Source organism: Filicampus tigris, chromosome 4 (genome assembly GCF_054856515.1).
Source record: "Filicampus tigris isolate MCC_2025a chromosome 4, RoL_Ftig_1.0, whole genome shotgun sequence".
Classification (NCBI taxonomy): Eukaryota; Metazoa; Chordata; class Actinopteri; order Syngnathiformes; family Syngnathidae; genus Filicampus; species Filicampus tigris.
Window position 1 is genome coordinate 19474130 of NC_141220.1, and position 21823 is coordinate 19495952.

A 21823-nucleotide genomic window follows, 5' to 3' on the forward strand; every position below is an offset into this window, starting at 1 on the left:
CACATCTTTTTCAAAATCTACCATGAAGAAAACGGTTGGCGAAAAGAACAGAACATTTCAAGAGAAAAAGGAGACGGAATGTTTTTCTGGTTCACACTCCTTACCAGTAGGTGGCGGTAATGTACCTGACAGTTTCTTGCCAAGCGCCATTTAAAAAAAAAACAACAACAACACCATCAGAAGAAAAAAAAGAAGGAGAAAAGGGAGAACACTTGTGTTTGCTCTGGCCGATTATGCCTAGATTTGGCAGAACAAGAAGCAGGAGGGACAGGAGTATGTCTAGTACCGATAATAATGATACACCCGATAATAGCTTCAGAGCCAGCACACCTGTGAGTGACGGTGGCAGCGAAACCGACCAGAGCCAGCACAGTGACGCCGGGTACCAGGACAACGCTGAGGCCATCAAGGATCTCAAATCGTACCTCACGAACTGCGAGATGTAAGAAAATTTCATTTTTAATATTTAAGTTGAACCTTTTGCGCCACTTAAAGTAAATTGTTTATTTTCGGGAAAATGTGTTTCGCCACCCACCAATGCATCACGCATTTAACTATTCATTTAAAATCTTTTCTTTTAGGTTTTATACCTTTAAAAAGTTCTTGAAAACTGAAGGCGAGGGCAAGAAGAAAGTGCACACTGGCTTGGCCAAATGCATGCAGCCTGGCTGCAAAAACAGGGGGGTGACCTACACCTCCGTTTCCAGGGCGCATCTTCGCCAGCACTGTCAAATCGTAAGTTAAAACTTAAAAGTCTTAACAATAATTTGAATGAGGACAGTGAGACTGTCCTACTTTGATCTGGAATGAATACAAACAACAAAATACGCAATACAATACAGTACTCATACAAAAGAATAATAATTTTATCAACATTATTTTAACAATTCTTTTCTTTTTTTTTTTTTTTTTCAAATAGAGGCACCCTGGAAAGAAGGACGCTCTCTCAGCTGTTCTGGCTAGAAACAGCAGGCGTGGCGGCAAGCGTCCCCCCCAGAAGCTCCAGCCCTCCATGGAGGAATCTTTCAATTACGAGTTCAGCCAGGACGAGGCCAAGCAGATTTTCACAAGGTGAGGAAAAATAAAATAGAACATACTGGTATCAGTTATGTTCAACTTTTGTTTGAATTTCAAATTGTTTTTACATTTTTTAAGTATTTAAAACAGACAATTTTATCTATGCATAATGCCGCTAACTTAATTAATCATTGTTTATTAGCAAATGTATGGCATTTACAGGTGGTTTGTGGAGACACTTTCCCCTCTCAGTCTTTGTGAACACCCCTACACCAGGGAGATGTTTGCCTACCTCAGTCCTGCGTTCCAACTCATGTCCAGGAGGACCCTGGGGATGAGCCTGGATGAGCTGATGGACAAGGCCAAGCTGGAGGTCAACAACCTGCTGTCTAAGCAGAATTGGGTGGCAACCACTGCTGACAGCTGGATGGTGCACAGCCGGTAAAACTATAAATGACAAAAAATATTTATATTGAATCTAATATACTTTACATATTTATATGCAGATAATAATAATAATTAATAAAATATTTAATACACATATCTATTAAATTATTAATATATTCTAGTTTTTCCACAGTGCCTTCCTGGGCATGACGGTGCACTGGATAGACCGGCCCAGCCTGAAGAGGAAGAATGCAACCCTGGCCTGCAAGGAGTTGAAGGTAAAAAAAAAAAAAGAAACCATATTTGAATTTAAAAAATAATATACTGAATAATATTATATTGATTTCACTCAGGCCCTTGTGTAAAATATTTTTCTCAGGTCAGCCAGACACATCAGCTCCTGAGGGAAGTCATCCATGACGTCCACAGAGAGTTTGACATTGTCACCAAGGTGGTAGCCATTACCACAGACAACGGTGCAAACTATGTCACGGCCTTCAATACCTTCGGGGAACCGGAGGAGAAAGAGGGGGTACAAATGGAGGATCAGGAGGAGGATGAGGAAGTGCTGCTGGGACAGCCCGGCGACGTCCAGGTACAGCTTGACTCCGAGGACATTTACGCCGATCCCCAGATTGCTCTGCCAACCCACCGCCGTTGTAGGTACGAAATAGCGGATTTTGACGATTTCCCTTTTTAAAAAGTGTGGTGCTACTTTAACAATAAAAGTTCATTGTTTCGTTTGTTTCAGCACGCATACCCTGAATCTCTTAGCATCCACTGACATTCGGGAGGTCATGGGCTGGAGCAAGGGGAACACTCCCTGGCGCAAAGCAACCGCCAAAGCACAACACCTCTGGAACCTCCAGAACCAGAACCCCATTGCTGCCAGTGAGATCAAGGAGGCCGTCAAGAGGAAGCTGACCACTCCTGTTGTAGATGGGTATGTTTTTACAAATGCTGAAACCCATAGAACCCAGAGGTGGTGGGTTTGATCCCTGGCCCTTATGACCATGTATAAGTGTCTTTGAGCAAGATACTGAACTTCCAGTTGCTCCTGATGCTGCGCCATGATGCTGGTAGTTGTGCTGTGAGTGCCTTTATAGGTGGAAAAGCGCTCTACAAGTGAAAGTCGATTTAACCAAGACCAGCCATAACTTCCGGACTATGAATTACATTGATTCTTTATCTTTATACACATAAATATTGATTTTTTTGATTTTTTTATTTAGGTGCAACTCCTACTTCAACAGTATAAATGTTCTGTTGGAGGTGATGTCTCTGCCTGAGCAGCTGGAAGCCATTAACAACATCATAATTCATCAGCCCACGGGCAAGGCAGGAGCGGCAATTCTGGATCAGGACATCAAGGTATGAAAACATAATACAGTATTCATTTTCAGAGGTGGGCATTTCGTTTGACCGACAGACCGGTTCATCTGCCCGTTTTGCTGTCGTTAGACTATAAACAGGAAACTTAAAAAAAACAAAAAAAGACTGACTAAGCACAGACGGAAGTGGATTTTTGTCCGTATGTGTAATCATCACTAACCTGTTTAAGTCCGAACAGACCTCACAGTCCATCATTGACGGACGCCAGTTTTGCTGACAAGAGACGGAAACGTGACCCGGGCTGCAGTGACTGTATATGTACAACAGGTGGCGGTATGGACCAAAAAGAGAATCATGAGTTGGTCAGGGTGACTAATTAATGAGCTAAGAAGTATTAAAGTAGCTTTGAATACAGAGACAGTTTTACAGAGAAGATCGTGTGAGTTAAATTTTACATTTCTATTTTTATTTTTGGAAAGAGTACGGTAAGGAGGTTGTGAAACGGCATTTTGCAGGCCAACATTCCCTTTCAGAAGGTGGCAGTAATTCAACAAAAGTCGTTTGCCAACCGTTAAAACACAGAAGAAGAAGGAGATGAATTTCAAGAAAAAAACATTCATTTATTTTATTGGCAACTTTGGTTTGCACAAGGACTAGGAAGCATTTTAATCCACCAGCATTGTACCTTTTGCAAAAATGTGACACAGGATTCTGGTTAAGATCACACTTAACGGACGGACTGCTGGACCTTTTGATGTTTACTGACGGAAGAGCAGTTAAAATAACATAACGGATTGACCGACGATTACAGTTTGGTTCAGCTTGAAAAAAAGACGGATTGACGGATGACGGACAGGTGACCAGGCTGCTGACGGATGATGAATGACGGACCGGCAAACTTTAGTAAAATGACCACCTCTGTCCATTTTATTCATTAACTATAAGCGATCAGCCACAGTCGCAAAAATTAGCAAGTTTTCTTATTTGTAATTCATGTTATATTTAGGGTCTCTTGTTGTCCATATAGGTTTCGGACAAAACAGCCAATTTGGGCCGTGGTTGATTCGGCTTCGCAAATAGTTTCCTTTTGAATTTTTCAGGTCCTGACAGAGTACAGGAATGTCATGAAGCCTGTGGTGGCTACCCTGGACAGCCTCCAGAGGGAGGAGACTGCCTACATGGGCATCCTCCTCCCGACGCTCTTGGTCTTGAAGAGGTGGCTGCTGCAGCAGCAGCAGAGCGGTGAGCTGCAGTTTGCAGAACCCCTGATCCAGTCCCTCCTCAGAAGCTTTGACAAAAGGTGTGTATAATATATCTCTATGTATATTAGTGACAACTTGATGTTTTTCTCCTTTTGAAACTGAGATTTATGATTACTTTATAGGTTTGGCTCCCTCTTTGAGGACCAAGACCTGCTCATGGCCTCTGCCCTGCATCCCTCCTTCACCCCTGCCATCCTGGAGAAAATCGTCCCTGATCAGGCTGACGCCATCAAGGACAGGATCCTCAGGGAGCTAAAGGCCCTGGTGCCGGCCAATGAGCATCAGGCAACCCAGTGTAACAGAAAGAGCCACCAGGACTTGGTTTTCATGTAAGGGTTCATGTTTGTATTCAAAACTTTAAACATAACTATTCTGTTCCTCACATTAAAAAAAAAAAAAAAATTCTATCAATTCTGTCTTTCCAAAAGTCCACTAAACGGCTCATGCTGATTACAGGGAGCTGTTTGGGGCCAACGAGGGGGTGATGAACCAAGATGTAGGCCAGGAGCTGAGGGCTAGCATCAAGGACTGGAAACCCAAGCGGGAAGCGCTCTCATGGGCCCTCTTTCCAATCCAGCACAGGGAGGCGTGGGTAGACTTATTCATAAAGTACAACACCCCCCTCCCTAGCTCCGCTGCCGTTGAGAGGATGTTCACCACTGCCGGCGACATCCTCAGGCCGAAGAGGGCCGCCCTAGTCAGCGCCAAGTTCGAAAAGCTGGTTTTCCTCAAGGGGAACATGTCCCTGTTGGGGTACCCCAGGTACAATGGGCAGTTTGCGGAGGAGAAGCAGGGGGAAGAGCAATAAGATATTCTAAGAATGTATATATGTTTGTTTGTATGTGTAAAGTGGCCCACACTGTTACAAAACGAATGAAATTGTGTGCCATTAACCTTGTAAAGGGTTTTTTACTGGTGGTCCTAAAATAGTGGCGATGTACTGTAATTTAACAATGACCGAATCGCAGTTAAATTACCGATTACGGAGTGACGGTCTGATGATGACCGTTTTGGTTCGGCTTGAAATAATGCCGGACCGACAAAATTTACTGCCAATAAGTACTTAGAACTTTTATGGTATCTCCCGGTCCCTGAGGTGTAACAGCTTTGGCAAAGACAAGAAAAGATTGTCCTTACTGCACCTTGTGATGACCATCTGGAGGTCCAAAGGGTTCATGAGTGAGGTCTCTTTTTTTTCCCTTTTTTTTCTCAGACTTGTGTAAAATACAAAACTATCCATTTTCTGTTCATCCTCACAAGGGTTGAAGGCGAGCTGTCTCCCAGTTGACATTGGGTGAGAGGTGGAGTACATCCTGGAGTGGTCACTAGCCAATCAACACTCACAATCACACGAGGACAGACAGATGTGCTGCTATAATATTATATTCAGGAAAGTAATACACAGTATTACCGTGAATAATATTCATCCATCCATATTCTGTAATGCTTTCACGTTCTAGGTCTCAGGGAGTTGGGGCCTATCCCAGTAGACTTTGGGCGAAATTTTGTCACAATGAATAATACACTTGAGCAAATACTCTCTTGCTCACCATTATGAATTGAAGTTTACATGAACTTTGCCCTGACAGTTACTAACTCATTCAAGTAGACTGTGAAACAACCTGTTTTTCCAAGAGCAATTTTATTTATCATTTGCGATAATCTTGAGAGTATCAAAAAGTCGGTTGCAACATCCCAACCCATAAAATACTTTGTTTTGATGCACTCTTTGGGTTAAAAGGAGTATTTTGGTATTCAAAAGCAAGGAAATCAGAGAAAATTTAAATTAACAATCAAGACTAGTTGCTATAAATCTACATTTGGCACCTGAGTCAAGTCAGCAAATTGATCTGAGGCATTCATGTCAACATTTGTAATTATAATAATGAAGAACACAGAAACACTCTGAGCATGACATCAGCAACATTAACTTTGGGAAATACCACACTGAAACTGGGGCATGTAATTACCAGATGCTTAAACAACCATCTAAATAAAACATTTAGACCTAATTCTCATTATGGTGAAATCAAAGATCTCAAGTTTAAAAAAAAAAAAGAACTTAGTAAAACGCCCTTCTACTAATCAAAACCGAACCGAAATTATCGTACATTTAAATTCAAATTGTGTAAATGAATCCAAAGAAAATCACTAAATTAGAAACATAAAGCTTCTTTGGTTAAGATAATTTGTATTACAAAGATATAAAAATTGATTATGTTGCTCTTCACACACACTGGGCTTCCATTTTGATAGTCAGAATCCTTCATTGACACACCTGGACAGCACATATCATGGAGGCATTGATAACAATTCCCCGTACATCACACCCGAGTGTTGGGGGAGGTCAGTGTTAAATCATGTGTGCCCAAAGAATAAATATCACCATCTATCACTGACAAGAGACACTGAATCAATCAATAGTGTCCACCTCATCTTGCCGAGGATCAACTGAATGAAAAGCCACACCCATGTGAGGAAGCAGACAACTCTTTGGATAATAGCATCGGCGTCACCGCTGCACTTAGCAATGGTCTCAAAGGCAAACGGAACACAAGCCACGGGGACTTGCGCTAAAGCTTTCACCAGATTAAAGTTTACACTGAGAAAAGCAATCAAACCACCATTCAGAGAGAAATTTACATCAATGGCACGTAACATTATTTTTGGGGCAAAGACACCCTTCATGTACATTTACCATATTTTTGGTTGCCTATATAAGTATAAAAGTTCCTGTCTTTGGATCGAGTATGCAATGCCCTTTTAGTATTAAGGCCGTGTTAAAGCTTTGAGTTCAGTGCACTGAAAATGTCCCAACATCTCATACAACCCAAATAGTCTGACAATATCTAATGCACTTATTTTTTTCTATTCCGCAACACAAAAGTTGGGAGGAAATAAAAGACAAGCAATGGGAAAACAACCGTGAAAATGTGAACAAAATGTGGTTTCACACGGTTTGGAGGTAGCCATGGAGAGACAAAAACTGAGGTAGACAATCAAGGTCCAGTGGAAAAACAAATTAAATATGACCAAATGAATCACAGCACATTCTTTAAAACATTCATCATGGGTGAGCTTTGGTTTAGGACAGACGATGCCACAAAGACCAACAGGTAGAACGTCAAAAAAAGCAAAGAAAATGTTGTAAAAACATTCACACAAAATCCTGAGGTAGATCTGAAGAAAATGCTCATCTCCTCCTTCACAGCAGCTGACTTCCTGTTCCTTTTGTGCCACAGGAAATAGCCAGAGGGCTCAAACCAGGAAGCAAACGAGGTAGAAATGGTCATTCTTGGGGCCGGGTGATAAATGGGAGTGCTAGCTGCCGTCCGAGGCGCAGCATGACCGAGCGGCGTCCGGCGCCGAGAGATGGTAGCAAACGCGTTTCTCGTTTTCCACTTGGAAAGATGGCTTCGGCTTGGCTACAGCTGCATCATGCGCTGGCCCGAAAGATTTGGGTCTGGAGCTTTGGCTAGTGGACGGATTGCTCATCTCTTCGTTGCTTTCCTCGTTGGAGTAGTTTCCCGAGTCTCCCGTCTCTTGGCTGCTCTCACTGCCTTGCGAGCTCTCAGTGGGAAAGGGTCCAAAGACGATCTCCCGGGATGACGGAGGCAGAGGCGCAGCGCATAAAAGCTCCTCATACCGCAGCAAGGTTTTGCCAGTCTCATACAAGCGGACCCTCCCCTCAAGCTTCAGACAAGAACAAATAGACCTCAAATTAAAAACTTTTTTTTTTAAAGATGAAAAGTGATTAATGAATAAAAGCGTGAATGTCACACTACTTACATCGATATCCGTTGGTGTGCTGACATCTCCGTTCAAGAGAATCCACCGCGTGCTTTGATTTTTGCTCATGGCAGGACCTGCGCTATTCATCACCAGATTAGACCCACCCTGAAATAATGTGTGAGCGTACATTAGAATTCTGCTTTTCAAATAACGACATATTTTGATGCTTTTGTTGTTCCTTATCTCACCTTGGCATCTATGAAGTTGGTACTCATCATGGGTATGAGGGCCTCAGCGTTCTCTACTTGGCGCTCGTGAGGCAAAGACAACCCTTCACCGGGGGGCGCAGCAACAACCTTGTGGCTGGAGGATTTTCTAGAAAAAAAAAAATTGCACACGATAAAAATGCCAGGTAGTGATGGAGAAAGTAACCATTTTGTAATTTGACAGTAGCAACAATGAATACCTTGGTCTCCCTTTACTGATGAGGATCAAGGCACACATTACAATACAGGCCAAGGCGATGCTCACTCCAACAATTATCCCTGTCATGGATCTCTGGTCTATGTGGTACAGACCATCAGAGAAGACTGAAAAATCAACAAGACAGCCATTTACGATTGTAGGTGAAAACAACCCAAACATGTTTTTTTCAAGAATATGTTCTATGCAAGACCACTAGTTGAAACAAGGCATTCTGATAAATATTGCGTTTGTGGAATAAGAGTTAATCTACCCGTTTTTAGCCATCTCAAGGGGCGGCCAATTTGTCACTTCTGTCGACTGAGAATGACATCACAACTGCCCTGAGCCCTGGGCAGTTGTGATGTCATTTTCAGTCGACAGAAGTGACAAAATGGCCGCCCCCTGAGATGGCTAAAAACGGGTAGATTTTGCTGCTTAACTCCTATTCCACAAACGCAATCTTAATCAGAATGCCGTGTTTCAACTAGAGGGCCTGCTGGGAACATATCCTTGAAAAAAATGTGTTTGGGTTGATTTCCACTTTAAATAAACAAGCAAAAGAAGAAGTAGTTCTTATTCTAACTTTAAGTTAATTACAAACATAGGTTATTAATGCAGAAGTCACTCACATGAAATCAGCTGCTTCCATAATGTACAATCACACATCCTATTACTTACCTGCGGTGTGCTGAAATCTGTCCGAGTGCCAGGCGTTCTTGTTGCGTTGGACATTTCCACGTTTCATAGCCAGCTCGACAGCATCTGAGAAAGGCCCATCTCCCACCTGGTTGGAGGCAGAGATCTTCACCAGGTAGACGTTCCCTGGTTCGAGCTTCTCCAGAAGAGCCATTGTATGGCTTCCTGTTAATGGTACAAGAAGCGGACATCAGGGGCCGTACTACAAAAAGGGAGAGCTGAGGAGGGCTCCAGTGATAAGCGAGATGAAGCACCCAAGCATCTAAATACTACCTCTAAAAAAATATGCAAAGTCAGCATCAACGTGACAACCAACAAAAGAGGATTGTAGGTTATTTTTGAAAATATGGCTCATGCTGTTTAACCTTTGTGACTTTTTTTGTGGTGCACTGCTCACCCTCTCTTTGAATTATTTGCCAGTGCCCAGCCATCCAGGATGTCTGGGAAGCGTAGAGTATGGTGTAGTGTGTAACCACCACGTTGGGCTCCGTGGGCTCCTTCCAGGACACCAACGCCGTGTCGTCCTCGATCAGAGTTAGTCTCACTCCTGTAGGTGGTTGTCTGGGGGCTGCGGACAAAGCCATAATGAGTAATTAAAACAATTGAGGTAGGATATCGATTTCTGTGTATCTGATGCATATTAAAACGGAAGTCAACCCAAACATATTTTTTTCAAGAATATGTTCTATGTAAGCCCACTAGTTGAAACAAGGCATTCTGATTAATTTTGCGTTTGTGGAATAAGTGTTAATCCACTCATTCTTAGCCATCTCTGGGGGCGGCCATTTTGTCTTCTGTGGACTGAAAATGACATCACAACTGCTCACAGCGACCAATCACGGCTCAGATTCAGAAAACAGGTCAGCCATGATTGGTCGTTGTGAGCAGTTGTGATGTCATCTTCAGTCGACAGAAAGACAAAATGGCCGCCCCCAGAGATGGCTAAAAATGAGTCCATTTTGCTGCCTAATTTATATTCCACAAACGCAAAATTAATCAGAATGCCGTGTTTCAACTAGTGGGCCTGCAGGGAGCATATTCTTGAAAAAAATGTGTTTGGGTTGACGTCCGCTTTAAAGAAAGAAATGATAGTCTACAGTGAATTTGGCTGGCAAATTGATCACCTGCTGGTTGTGTGCGATGGTAGACTACATGGCTCCAAGGGCTCGACATCTGATCCACATGAAGGCGTACCACAAACTCATAGCGAGTATTTGGATCTAAATGTTGCACTGTCACATTCTCTTTGGTACTGCGGAAAAGAAACAAAATTGTTAACCCAAAATACATAACACTTTATTATCAGCAAACGCTGTATATACTGTAACATACCACAGTGCACAAAAAATTATACTAACTACTTATTTGATTTGTTCCTGTGAAACACAAAAGTTTTGGAACGCTATCTTACGTTTGGAGGTAGCGCACGGCAGAGGCATTGTGCGTGCCCACAATCGTGTATCGCACAGTGTAGCTGACAGCCTTCCCAGAGGGGAAAGTAGGACGGCTCCAACGTAAAGCCACTTCAGAGGAATTGCTGGCCAAGACAGTCACGTGATCTGGAGATGGAGGGGTGGCTGCCATTTGGTCTCTAGCAGCTGGATATAGCCAAAGAAATAACATGAGTACAAATGTTGAACAAGTGAGATTTCAAAGGGGAAATGGACTCACAGACACATCCAGGGGTACTGATGGCTTGGTCTGTCTCATAGCCGTCTCCCGCTGGACTAAGAGCCAGTATCTTGATACGATATCTTCGCCTAGGATCTGAAAGTCAAACAACATATTTTACTTTCGCCGTTAGCACTGAAAGATCATCGTTAAAGTGGAAGTCAACCCAAACATATTTTTTTCAAGAATATGTTCTCTGCAGGCCCACTAGTTGAAACACGGCATTCTGATTAATATTGTGTTTGTGGAATAAGAGTTAAGCAGAAAAATCCACCCCTTTTTAGCCATCTCCGGAGGCGGCCATTTTGTCACTCATGTCGCCTAAAAATGACATCACAAATGCTCAGGGCTCAGGTCACGACCAATCACGGCTCAGCTTCAGAAAACAGGTGAGCTGTGTTTGGTCGTCACCTGAACCCCGAGGGTGTGTGATGTCATTTTCAGTCAACAGAAGTGACAAAATGGCCGCCCCTGTAGATGGCTAAAAACGGGTGCATTAACTCTTATTCCATAAACAATATTTATCAGAATGGCTTGTTTCAACTAGTGGGCCTGCATAGAACATATTCTTGAAAAAACATATGTTTGGGTTGACTTCCCCTTTAACAAATTAAAGTGTAGGCAAACAAATAAAGCGACACATATTTCAAAGATGGCAAACAGAAATGCAATAAGAATAACACTAAGGGTTGAAGTGTGTGGGTCATAACCGGCCTTCCCCGCCATGCGTGGACAATGCATGGTCTCCTGTGTCACCCCAACCTCTAATTATCGTTTGTTGCCATGAAACAAGAGTATGAGAAAGATCAACCAGCCCCTTAAAATATGTTTCTATGCTCAACAAACACATTTGCTTACAAATCAAAATATTAAGAACTAAAACTCCAAAGAATGCAATCCAACTAATGCAATGAAACATTGTTGAATGATGCTTTGGAATTAAAAGTAGAAACTTTAACATGTCAAAAAGATCTTTGACATGTTTTAACCGAAATAGCTACCGTTGCCAGGGCTCCTAAATCAGGACATTTTAGGGAGTGTTAAGATTAGTTTTATGCCTTCCAGTGTGAAAGGTCAGCTTATGGGTATTGACCATGGAAGGCGGGTGTCCAGGTCTGTTATGGGGGTTGGGATGCAGGGCAGCCTTCAGCTGCTGGGAGCCGAGGCCCATGGGACCAGGGGGGGGGGGGTTTGACTTGGGTCACCGGGTCAGGCCAAGATAGAACAGACGGAATCTGGGCGCAGGACTTGGTAGGATGGGAGAGGGGCCCCTTTTGTTTCCCCTCTCACACTCTTCCTTGTGTCCTTGTTATCGCCTTCAACTTGGAGCAAGCATGGCTCAAAAACAAGAGTTGTGCACAGTGGCTAGATTTCTAGCCTGTTTACATTTAAGAAGGGGATAAATACCAATTTCTTATTTGAGCATATAAAGTAAAATTAGGAATCAAACAACTTGGTGATTCACAAAAAACGGAATTGTACTTTAATCAGTATGACTCAGCTGTGTTTCATATTGATTATTGGAGGGGTTTTTTTTGTTTTTTTTTTACATGGACCGCACAGACAAGCAGTGGGGGCAGGGTACTAATCCAAGACTGCTGTCTCATGGCTAAAGGTCAGTCATCCTGTCCAGCTCTGACCAATCCCAAGGGTCTGTTGTGTGTGTGTGCGTGTACCGCGGACCGGCTAAAAGGGGGAGGCGGTCAAAATCTGGAAAGGCAGGTTTGGCCCTGAACACAACACAATAGCCAGGGGTAATTATGCAAGTCACTCGATGGGAAACGTTGGTGGGAGGGACATCTGGACACTGACCTCTAACCTGGGAGCCTGATCCCACTCAATACTGCAAACAAACTAGAGCGGTCAGCTCACATTGATCTGTGTCGCGGGTGCAAATGCAAATGCGGCACCCAACTGCCCACTGAGGTTGAATAAAGCGCACAACAGACGTATGCTAATGTTATCATCAGCATCGTCGTCGTCCACTCTTACCAAGGCCGCTGATGGTGTAGGTATAGGTCTGAGGCTGCAGCTGGATGACGGGCTGTTCTGGTTGGCTTTCCTCGTGATAACGCAGCCGGTAGCCAAGGACAGCCTCTATCTCCGGCGCGCTTTGCCAGCGCGCCACAATGGAAGTGCAGTTAAGCGGCTCAAGTTGGAGAATTGGGGCCGAGGGCACTGAAAGCACACAGAGAGGAGCCATGAAATCAATACACATTCACTCGCGGAATATGGCAAAGAATATTAAAGCTTTGAACCGCAGATCAAAAGAGGAAAACTAAATTTAAGAGGAAAGTGGCTTCAGGTAGCACTGAGGTTATTTATTCCGGAACATTCGCCTGTTGGGCAGCTCGTCAACACAAACGTATATAAAGCCATAGTGGATAAAACAAGCTGGGCAGAAGATACCAGAATGTAAAAAGAAGCTATTCTCCAACCCCCCCACAAGGACGCCTGAGGGCCTCTCTTTATGACCCGTGACTGAGGCCGCGCTTACATCACTGACAGCGGAGGGCAAAGGTTCCTGAGTAAGCAACACAAAAGCTACAGGACAATGCTACAAGAACAAATTCAGGGACATAAGATGGCCCTGAAGAAGGACCCCGAATAAGCAGTAATGGGATTTTTTGGTTCTCTTGCTCAGTATGGCATACAAGAAAAGCTTTACGTGATAAAACATCACAAGTATTTCCATAGAACTTTTAACGGAATTTCTATTTCAATCAGGACGCATCTTTCCAAACCATTGCAACTTTGTGGGAACGGTTTGAGGACGGCCCTTTTCAGGACTCAGAGTGAGCTCCATAGAAGAAGTGCTTGGCATGAGTTTGCTGTGGAAAGACTTAAGACCCTTGACCTCAACCCCATCAAACACCATTTGGAAGAAGTAGAAAAGAGATTGTGGTGAGCTTTGTCTCTAAAATAAGTAGCCTCTAACCTCACATATGCTCTTCTGGATGAAGCCATTAGATGTATGCAACAGGTGCAGAACTAAAAGGTGACTTCTAGGCATTTTTTCCCCTCCGTCCCCTGCTTGTTTACCTTTGCGACTGGATGTCTTGGGTGTGCGGTGGGATGTCCATGCTGAGGGCTCACACCAACCCATGCGGGTGGCTGCAGCCATACGGAGCAGGTAGATGGTGTCTGGCTGGAGGCCCTCCAGGAGATACTCGGTGCTGTTCTGAGGCAGCTCCACAGAAACGACTGTGCTGTCTGCAGCGGTGCGGTACGACAACCTGTACGCTGACACCCGACCGCGGCTCACTTTCGAGGGAAGCTGCTGCCAGCTCACCTGGATGTCCGTTGAGTTGTGGCTCATCAAACGTAGTTCTGGCGTACGCAGAGGCACTGCAAAATAGTATGTAAAAGTATGAATGTACTAGTCTAACTCTGTACCGTCCTATTTGTATTTCCTATTAATACTCAAAGTACTTTGGATGAGTAAAACTAGCAATGGTAAATGACAAAATCCCTGCTACCTATTCCAACTCTAAAGGTGCTGTGCAGACACAGGATTTACATTCACCTTAACTAAACTGTCAGAGTGATTTATTGCAAGGAATGCTGGGAGTCTCAAAGCTTACCATCCTCCAGGGTGTGTTGACTGACTTGATCAGACATACGACTGGCTCCCATTGGCATGTAAGCCACGACGTAAAAGCTGTAATTCCTAGCCGGCTCAAGGTCATCGATAATGTAACTGGTTGTGTCGTTGCCAATCACAACTTGGTATTCCTCGTTGTTCAGACCTGACATGCAGTGGACCAGAGAGCAGGTTAGGGTTGTTAATTGCAAAAAAATAAATAAATAAAAAGCAACACTAAATGATTAATGCTTTCAAGGGAAGTCAACACCAAAAATGTATTAACAATAATATGTTCTATGGAGGGCGGCACGGTGGTCGACTGGTTAGCACGTCCGCCTCACAGTTCAGAGGTCGCGGGTTCGATCCCGGCTCCGGCCTCCCTGTGTGGAGTTTGCATGTTCTCCCCGTGCCTGCGTGGGTTTTCTCCGGGTACTCCGGTTTCCTCCCACATTCCAAAAACATGCATGGTAAGTTGATTGGATACTCTGAATTGCCCCTAGGTGTGATTGTGAGTGCGGATGTTTGTCTCTGTGTGCCCTGCGATTGGCTGGCAACCAGTTCAGGGTGTCCCCCGCCTACTGCCCAAAGACAGCTGGGATAGGCTCCAGCACGCCCCGCGACCCTTGTGAGGAGAAGCGGTACAAATAATGGATGGATGGATGTTCTATGGGGGCCCACTAGTCTAAACATGGCATTCTGATTGATATTGTTTTTGTGGAATATGAGTTAAGTAGGAAAATCCACCCGTTTTTGTCCATCTCAGAGGGCGGCCATTTTGTCACTTGCTGTGAAATGAAAATGACATCACAGATGCTCAGAGCTCAGGTAACAACCGATCATGGCTCAGCTTCAGACTACAGGTGAGCCGTGATTAATTGTTCACGATAATAATCAGAAGTATTATTTGTTGTAAAGGCAGACGCTTTGAGTTGCTCTTGTATTAGAACTCATCAGATTCTGCCGGTGTAACCAATGAAGCGGCCTGTGAGAGTATGTATACTGCACAGAAAAAGTGTAACTAACATACAGGTAGAGCATACATGATTCTAAAAGGTACCCTCTACCTTTTAGTACAAGAGAGAAATGTTGAGTGCACAATGAGTTTCTTTCTAGGCCTATTAAAAGCAAAGTTGCCATTTCAATGGAGTGCTTCCATTACCGCCTCTCTGAACAGCAACGAAGCATTTGCTTGCCCAGGAGAGCGGCTCGCATAAGATAAATACATCAACATATTTCTCATATTGAGAAACACACATCTTTACAGTCTTGGTCTCACCTTCGGCCTTCATATAATGGATGGAGTAGGCTATGACTCTGTCTGCATTGTAGAGCGGTCTCTCCCACGCCAGCAAAATGGCTGAGCTTGAGATGGTCTCGGCGTGAATGTTCCTGGGTGCGCTGGGCCTGTCCTCGGACATAACAACAATAAGGCGAGCCAAAGACAGCACAGAACCCTGCTCACTCTCTGCTATGCACTGATAGATGGCGTCGTCCTCTGGGATGATCTGGGTAATCACCAATTTACTGCGAAAAAAAAAAAACAACACACACACACACACAATCAATACAAGGCATGAAACCCATCAGCCAATTTGTGTAATAAATCTGTTTTTAATACCTGTTGTACATCTTAATTCGTCCATTTAAATGCACCTCTTCACCATTCTTGAGCCAGCTAATGCGGGGTGGGGGGACGCCTTCAGCTTGGCAAATAAACCGGGCAGTGCCGGCTCTTGGACGGGTCTGGCTCTCGGGCCTCTCAACAATAGTTGGTGGCACTGAAACGGTGATTGACAAGAAATGGGGTAAGTTTCACAAATGCCTTGCGTCTTATTTTTACGCAGCAAGCCAAATCACAACATTTGTAATAAAATTGAGTGTACCTTGGACAGTGAGGTTGGCAGCAGCTATGGTGTAATTGCGGGTTCCAGGAGTGGTGGCTCTGCAGAGGTAGACTCCACTGTGCCTCGAATTGACGTCCGTAATAACCAAGTTCCCATTGCCCAACACTTTGGCTTTATATACATCAATGGGTTTACTATCAGCGCGGCTCCATGAAATGATGGGCCAGGGGTTTCCGGTGGCTAAGCACTCCAGCACGACGGTTTGGTGGAGAGAGACTGTCAAGTTTTGAGGTCCGGCGATAATTTTGGGCCTTTGACGGGTTTTGGTGCCCACATCTTAAAAAAAAAGGACAATTTTTTCAACAAAACCCCATCAAGTTCCATCAGTGAATGATGAAACCAAATTAGTGTAGTAGTCGTCACCTTGAGCGACTGTCAGCTTTGCCTCTCGACTCTTCTGTCGACTTCCGATGTTAGTTGCGACACATCGATACTGCCCGGCATCCTTCAGTTGGACATTGTGGATCTGAAGGACTCCATTGGGCAAAACTGTGATTCTGCACATAAACAAATTAGCACTTGGGTCAAACTAGGGTGACAGAACAGAGTTTAGGTTACTGTTATGTACGCCTAGTGGCCAAGTGCTGTAATGTAGCATGACTGCGTGTGAAATGACTCAAGGCTAATTGTAGGTACCGGTCTGTTTGTAGCGGCAGTGTGCTTTGGTTAAACTCCCAGGTGATGGTGGCAGGAGGTCTGGATGTGACTGCACACGAGAATCGGGCCACCGAGCCCGCAGTCACCTCCATAGGCAATGGGTGTAATAAAAACTCTGAAATACCTGAATAGAAATACAAAATACAAATCAACACAAGAAATTGCTGTATACATTTAGTAAGCTAAGATTCTACTTTAAAGTGGAAATCAGCCCAAACATATTTTTTTCAAGAATATGTTCTATGCAGACCCACTAGTTGAAACACGCATCCTGATTAATATTGAGTTTGTGGAATATGAGTTAAGCAGCAAAATCCACCCCTTTTTAGCCATGTTTACTGAAAATGACATCACAACTGCTCAGGGTTCAGGTAACGACCAATCACGGCTCATCTTCAGAAAACAGGTCAGCCTTGATTGGTCGTTCTCTGAGCAGTTGTGATGTCATTTTCAATCGACAGAAGTGACAAAATGGCCGCCCCCAGGAATGGCTAAAAACGGGTGGATTAATTGATTAATCTTATTCTTATTCTACAAACGCAATATTTATCAGAATGCCTTGTTTCAACTAGTGGGCTTGCATAGAACATATTCTTGAAAAAATGTTTTGGTTGAAGTCCTCATTAAGTATACTCAGATATTGTACAAATGTGGCTTTAAACCGCTAGGGTTAGGCTCAATTATCATCGTGTGTGGTCAATACGCACCGTGTGCGGCCTTTCCATAATCTCTAACAGACAACAAAACTCCTAATATGCATTTATGTGTAGGGCCCTCTTTAAAATATTACCAATGACCTTCACTCATTAAGGTGATAACTCTTACTCTCCCCCCGCACACACAAGAAACAAGTCAATATCATGTTAAAGAAAATCAATACCCCATTCTCTCCTCTGAATATCCACATTGAAATCCCGAGCTTTGAGAACACCAAATTAAAGAGGGACCCTTTAATTTACAACCTAATCTTATCTATCATGCACATAGAATGACGAGAGTTTTTTAAGACATACTGTAAGTGGTGGATCAACTTAACTGGGCCTGAATCGTGTAGTGTGTTTCTTATGCTTAAGAACCAGTGTACTTGCTTACACAAACTCAGGATTAAAACAAAAGAATACCAGCAGTCTACTTTGGCCTGGATATAAAGTTGTGTTACAAATATTGTCAAATCTCTAGGCCAATATAGTAGAAACTGGGTGGAGCCTAAGCATGCTGATTTGTTAATATAGTCTGCAGTAAGGAGCAAATCAATGTCTAGGTCAAACAGCACAAAGGTTTCTCTTAAGAGGTCAAAGTTAAATTCAACCCCATGTCTGTTGAATCTTACCAAAGCTTAAAATCAGGACTTGCTTAATTAATATGAATGAAAAAGGAACTCTTATGTTTCTTATGTTGCTTTCATCTTATAACAGTTGGTAGAACCTAACAGTACGCGCTTCATTTTAGGTGGATATTTGAACATTCGGACAGCCTGTGTTCTACCAGGAATTATGATGAAAGTGTTTATCTGCTCGGAAGACCGCTATCAAAAAGCCTCCCTGGATGGTTTTAGAAGGCAATAATCACTCACTGCGGCGTATTGGGCACGTTCTTTCACAAGAGAAAGTGTCCCACATTCAACAAAAGGCCTCTGCCTGACAAGGCAACACAGGGGTCGATCCACTGAAAGGGATCGTGTCCTGGGAGCGAACACAGCAGGCCAGCCCCGACACAGCAGCCATGTGAAATCACAAAGCCCTTCTCTGCTGACCTCTGAACCCCAGGACCTCTGGACAGAAGGCGAACGGCGAGGGGGGCCCATCCTCCAACTCCACGCCCACAGATGACCAAAACCTTTAACCCCTTCTCTCACAAAAGACTGGACGTTGGACTAAACTTGCACTTTTGGGGGCGTTTATGTGGTCTTTTATTCGGAATTAGTAATAGGGTACTAATTCTCTTAAATAGACCATAAACAAACTAGCATAGCAAATGTCGTATACTGGTACCTACAACTAGTTTACCGGTACATTTATGATTTTTTTTTCCTGGAAAATTGAGCCTATCAATTGCATTGGTAAACGTGATAAAATCCTGATGTTGAAAGTTACCTTAAACTTCCTGTCTTCAATGTCAACATCAGTCTATTTATGCTGGTTTCCACGACACTGGTTAGGGATATACCTCCTCAGACCAATGAACAACATGCACGGTAGATCAAGCCCATTGAACAGACACAGCTGTCCTGTCCACTGATATGTGGACAAACAAATGCGCTCAAAACCTTTTCTTCTGGGGTGGTCAGGGGTACTCCAAACAAAGCCGAAAAGGCAAACGGCCTTTCAGAGATTCCTCTGTGTAGCGGACCATTCAGCGATTACACAGAGCAGCGGCCTATGGGGACAATGCCATGCCAATGACCAAACGAAAGCTAAGGGTAATTTTTTAGGGGGCTTCTCATCAAAAGGGGATATTTAGACTTTGAATCATATCTTCTTTTTTTTTTTTAACTTAACCTTAAAACAATATTAAAACTTTACTGGCACCTATAACCTCAAGTAGACCTTATTTTGACTAACTCTGTTTGGCATGGAAAACTTTTGACTTTGTGGGTCTTTTTCTCAATCAAGCAGAAAGAAAAGGGGAGGGATACATCTGCTTCCCATCTCCAGGTTAATAACCCATAAACTTGCCATCCCGATGTGTGCACGGTGACACCATAAACCGAATAGTGTCTCATATTAATCTCGGTGCAGTTTTTAAGATGCCAATACTTACTTGCGATAGTCAGGCGTGATCTTTGGCTAAGTATGGCTCCAAATTTGTTCTTGGAGAGGCACTGGTAGTATCCTTCATCCGACTCCTCTTTGGTATGCTTTATCTTTGGTATGTACAAGGAGCCGTTTGGTAAAAGCTGGATGTGCTCACTTTCTGCCAAGCGAACACCATTTTTGAGCCACTTGATGGCAACTGGAGGCTGCCCGTGAGCCTGGCAGTCCAAGACAGCTGGGTCCTTGGGTAGAACGGTCACATCACTGGGCTCAGTGATGAACGACAACTCACTGAAACATAAAACACCTGGAGGAGAAGAAAGCAGCATTAGGGACAGATTGGAAGTGTTTCAGGGTTACAAGCCTTATCAAGCATTTTGGGTCATTTCAGTTTAGAGGCCCTATCGTATATTACAGCAATATAAGGTGGGTTGATGATGTCTGTACAATATATATTCATCAAATCTACTACACTGCAATAAAGTGCAATAGGTCTACAGATAACAACACAATAAGTATAGCACTTGGACATTTTGTCCCTCTTGTAAAAGGCAATACAAAAGTAGACTTCTCCAGTGTGGGATAATTAAAGTCATCACCATGCATCACTATACGGTCCATACCACATAACAAACTCAAACCAAGTGGCTTGAATGTATCATGTCCAAAAAGGCCATAAAATGACCCATATAATACCGTAGGCAACATCAATGTAGATAACCATCATAAATCCCAGTTTTAGTTACAAGAAAATAAACAGCAATGCAAATAATGGAATTATCTTGTGATGTGATAGTGCACCATAACGGATTGCCATAGTGATTATTTTCTTATGAATGAAAATGTAGCACATTAATATTTCATTGTCTGTTATCTATTATCAAAAACAAATGATAAATGAACAATGCTTATATTGTAAAAAGAAAATACTTTTTTTTTTCATTAGAACTGAGACTCCTAGGAGCTGTTGACACCAGAAAAGCATAGAAAAATCACTATGCAATATGGCCAAAAACAAAAAGCAAGTTCTTCAGCCAGCTCGCATTCAAACGCACATGTACGGCAGCTCCAGCCAACAAGGATGGACACAACATTCCCTTCCGTGCGCACACTAGCAACAAGACACTTACTTGGTGAATGCAGAAAGAAAACCAAAAACAGCAACACTTTCATCTTAAACTTGGCCATTTATCCACAGTGCAGTTTCATTTTCCCCCGAAAGCGAACCTCCGCGCTCCTGCGTGCAGCCTGGAGGTCCCCCAATCACTAAAATGCTCGCAGCAGAACAACTCCAGCAGTAGAGGGGGGAAGGGGTGCGCCTCTCCACTCTCTCGCTCTTACTCTTGTCACGCATGCGCAAACGACGTGGGTCAGAAACTCAACTAATCCAGGCTAGCGATTATTACATAGAAATAACACAGAGTGTACCCTACAATAACCTCTTTCTTATGTTTCGCACCTTTTGTGTCAACAGATAAGGCAACCAGAACATTACAAACGCCTCTCGGTAGAGTTTTATACCACTAATGCAAACAACATGGATAATCATGATGATTTAATGTAACACGTACTGGTCAACAGCAAATTTTAATCAGAGATGGCGTTATATTTTTTTTTGCGTGGATTTAAAAAGTGTCACCTGATTATAGAATACAATAATTACAAAAAAATCCCAAGAATTGAATATTTCCCAAAAGCCAATTGCCCTGAATCTGAAACACGACCCAACAACGGATGTTGTTCCCTTTCAAGGCATTAGCTCCTTACCATGATGGTCCTCATCTCCAATTTTTGCTTGACTTTCTTCTTTGCCATGTCTCAGATGGGTGCGCCCCCTGGTGGTTGGCTGACTACTGGTTGAGAAAGTGCTTGATGTGATATGAAGCAGAACGATCAGGTTAACGATGGCAGCCAAAATCACGGTGGCGATTAAAATCACATTAATTGTGCAGCCCAAGGATGTACACCACCTCTCACTCAAAGTCAACTGGGAATGACTCCAGCTCACCTGCAATCCCGATGAAGACCAGTGCTACAGATAATGGATAGATAGATGGATGGATGGATTTTCATTCACTACAGTTACCAGTACAGCAAACCTTATGTGGAACACAGTCATTTATATACAACTGCATATGCCCAACAGCATGCCCATTGGGATACTTGTGTTTAGCTACAATATTGCTTTGTACTCATAAAAGCAAATTTGGGGCTACAACTCTTGTATTTGATCTCATTAGAACGCTCAGGTGTGCAAGAGTGCTCCCACTACCAGTGAGTTTCTGTATTTGTGAAATTGTTTGTAATCTGCAACTTGTAGCTAGTTGTAACCCACTCAGTGTCCTTCCTTCCATTGTTGCT

General features: G+C 43.3%; 2 protein-coding genes across 8 annotated transcripts; one reads left to right on the plus strand and one right to left on the minus strand.

The window, feature by feature from the left end:
* Positions 1-170: 170 nt before the first annotated feature.
* Positions 171-6059, plus strand: LOC147148838 (uncharacterized). 5 transcript variants are annotated; one of them, XR_015086458.1, is made up of 12 exons: positions 171-442; positions 582-735; positions 920-1071; positions 1240-1458; positions 1598-1682; positions 1784-2067; positions 2156-2347; positions 2637-2775; positions 3837-4036; positions 4121-4327; positions 4455-5177; positions 5259-6059. XR_015086458.1 is itself a non-coding variant. In XM_086027985.1 (12 exons), exons 1-12 carry the CDS (start codon positions 234-236, stop codon positions 5284-5286), a joined length of 2175 nt encoding a protein of 724 aa, XP_085884111.1. In that variant the 5' UTR covers positions 171-233; the 3' UTR covers positions 5287-6059. The 5 variants fall into 5 exon arrangements, 4 of the variants coding, with proteins under 4 accessions (XP_085884111.1, XP_085884110.1, XP_085884112.1 ...); XM_086027985.1 differs by having other exon boundaries at positions 4455-4760; XM_086027984.1 differs by having other exon boundaries at positions 4455-6059.
* On the minus strand, positions 5622-21544 carry LOC147148839 (protogenin B-like). 3 transcript variants are annotated; one of them, XM_086027978.1, is made up of 20 exons: positions 21471-21544; positions 21230-21330; positions 19470-19769; positions 16689-16833; positions 16416-16549; positions 16032-16328; positions 15767-15926; positions 15425-15672; positions 14147-14311; positions 13605-13910; positions 12555-12740; positions 10563-10658; positions 10303-10489; positions 10016-10143; positions 9289-9459; positions 8874-9056; positions 8197-8293; positions 7979-8105; positions 7788-7895; positions 5622-7691 (listed from the first exon to the last, which is right to left on the minus strand). In XM_086027978.1, the coding sequence occupies exons 1-20, from the start codon at positions 21533-21535 to the stop codon at positions 7320-7322; spliced, it is 3576 nt and encodes a 1191-aa protein (XP_085884104.1). In that variant the 5' UTR covers positions 21536-21544; the 3' UTR covers positions 5622-7319. The 3 variants fall into 3 exon arrangements, with proteins under 3 accessions (XP_085884104.1, XP_085884103.1, XP_085884105.1); XM_086027977.1 differs by having other exon boundaries at positions 8197-8320; XM_086027979.1 differs by lacking the exons at positions 21230-21330; positions 21471-21544 and adding an exon at positions 20593-20752 and having other exon boundaries at positions 8197-8320.
* Between the last annotated feature and the right edge of the window lie 279 nt (positions 21545-21823).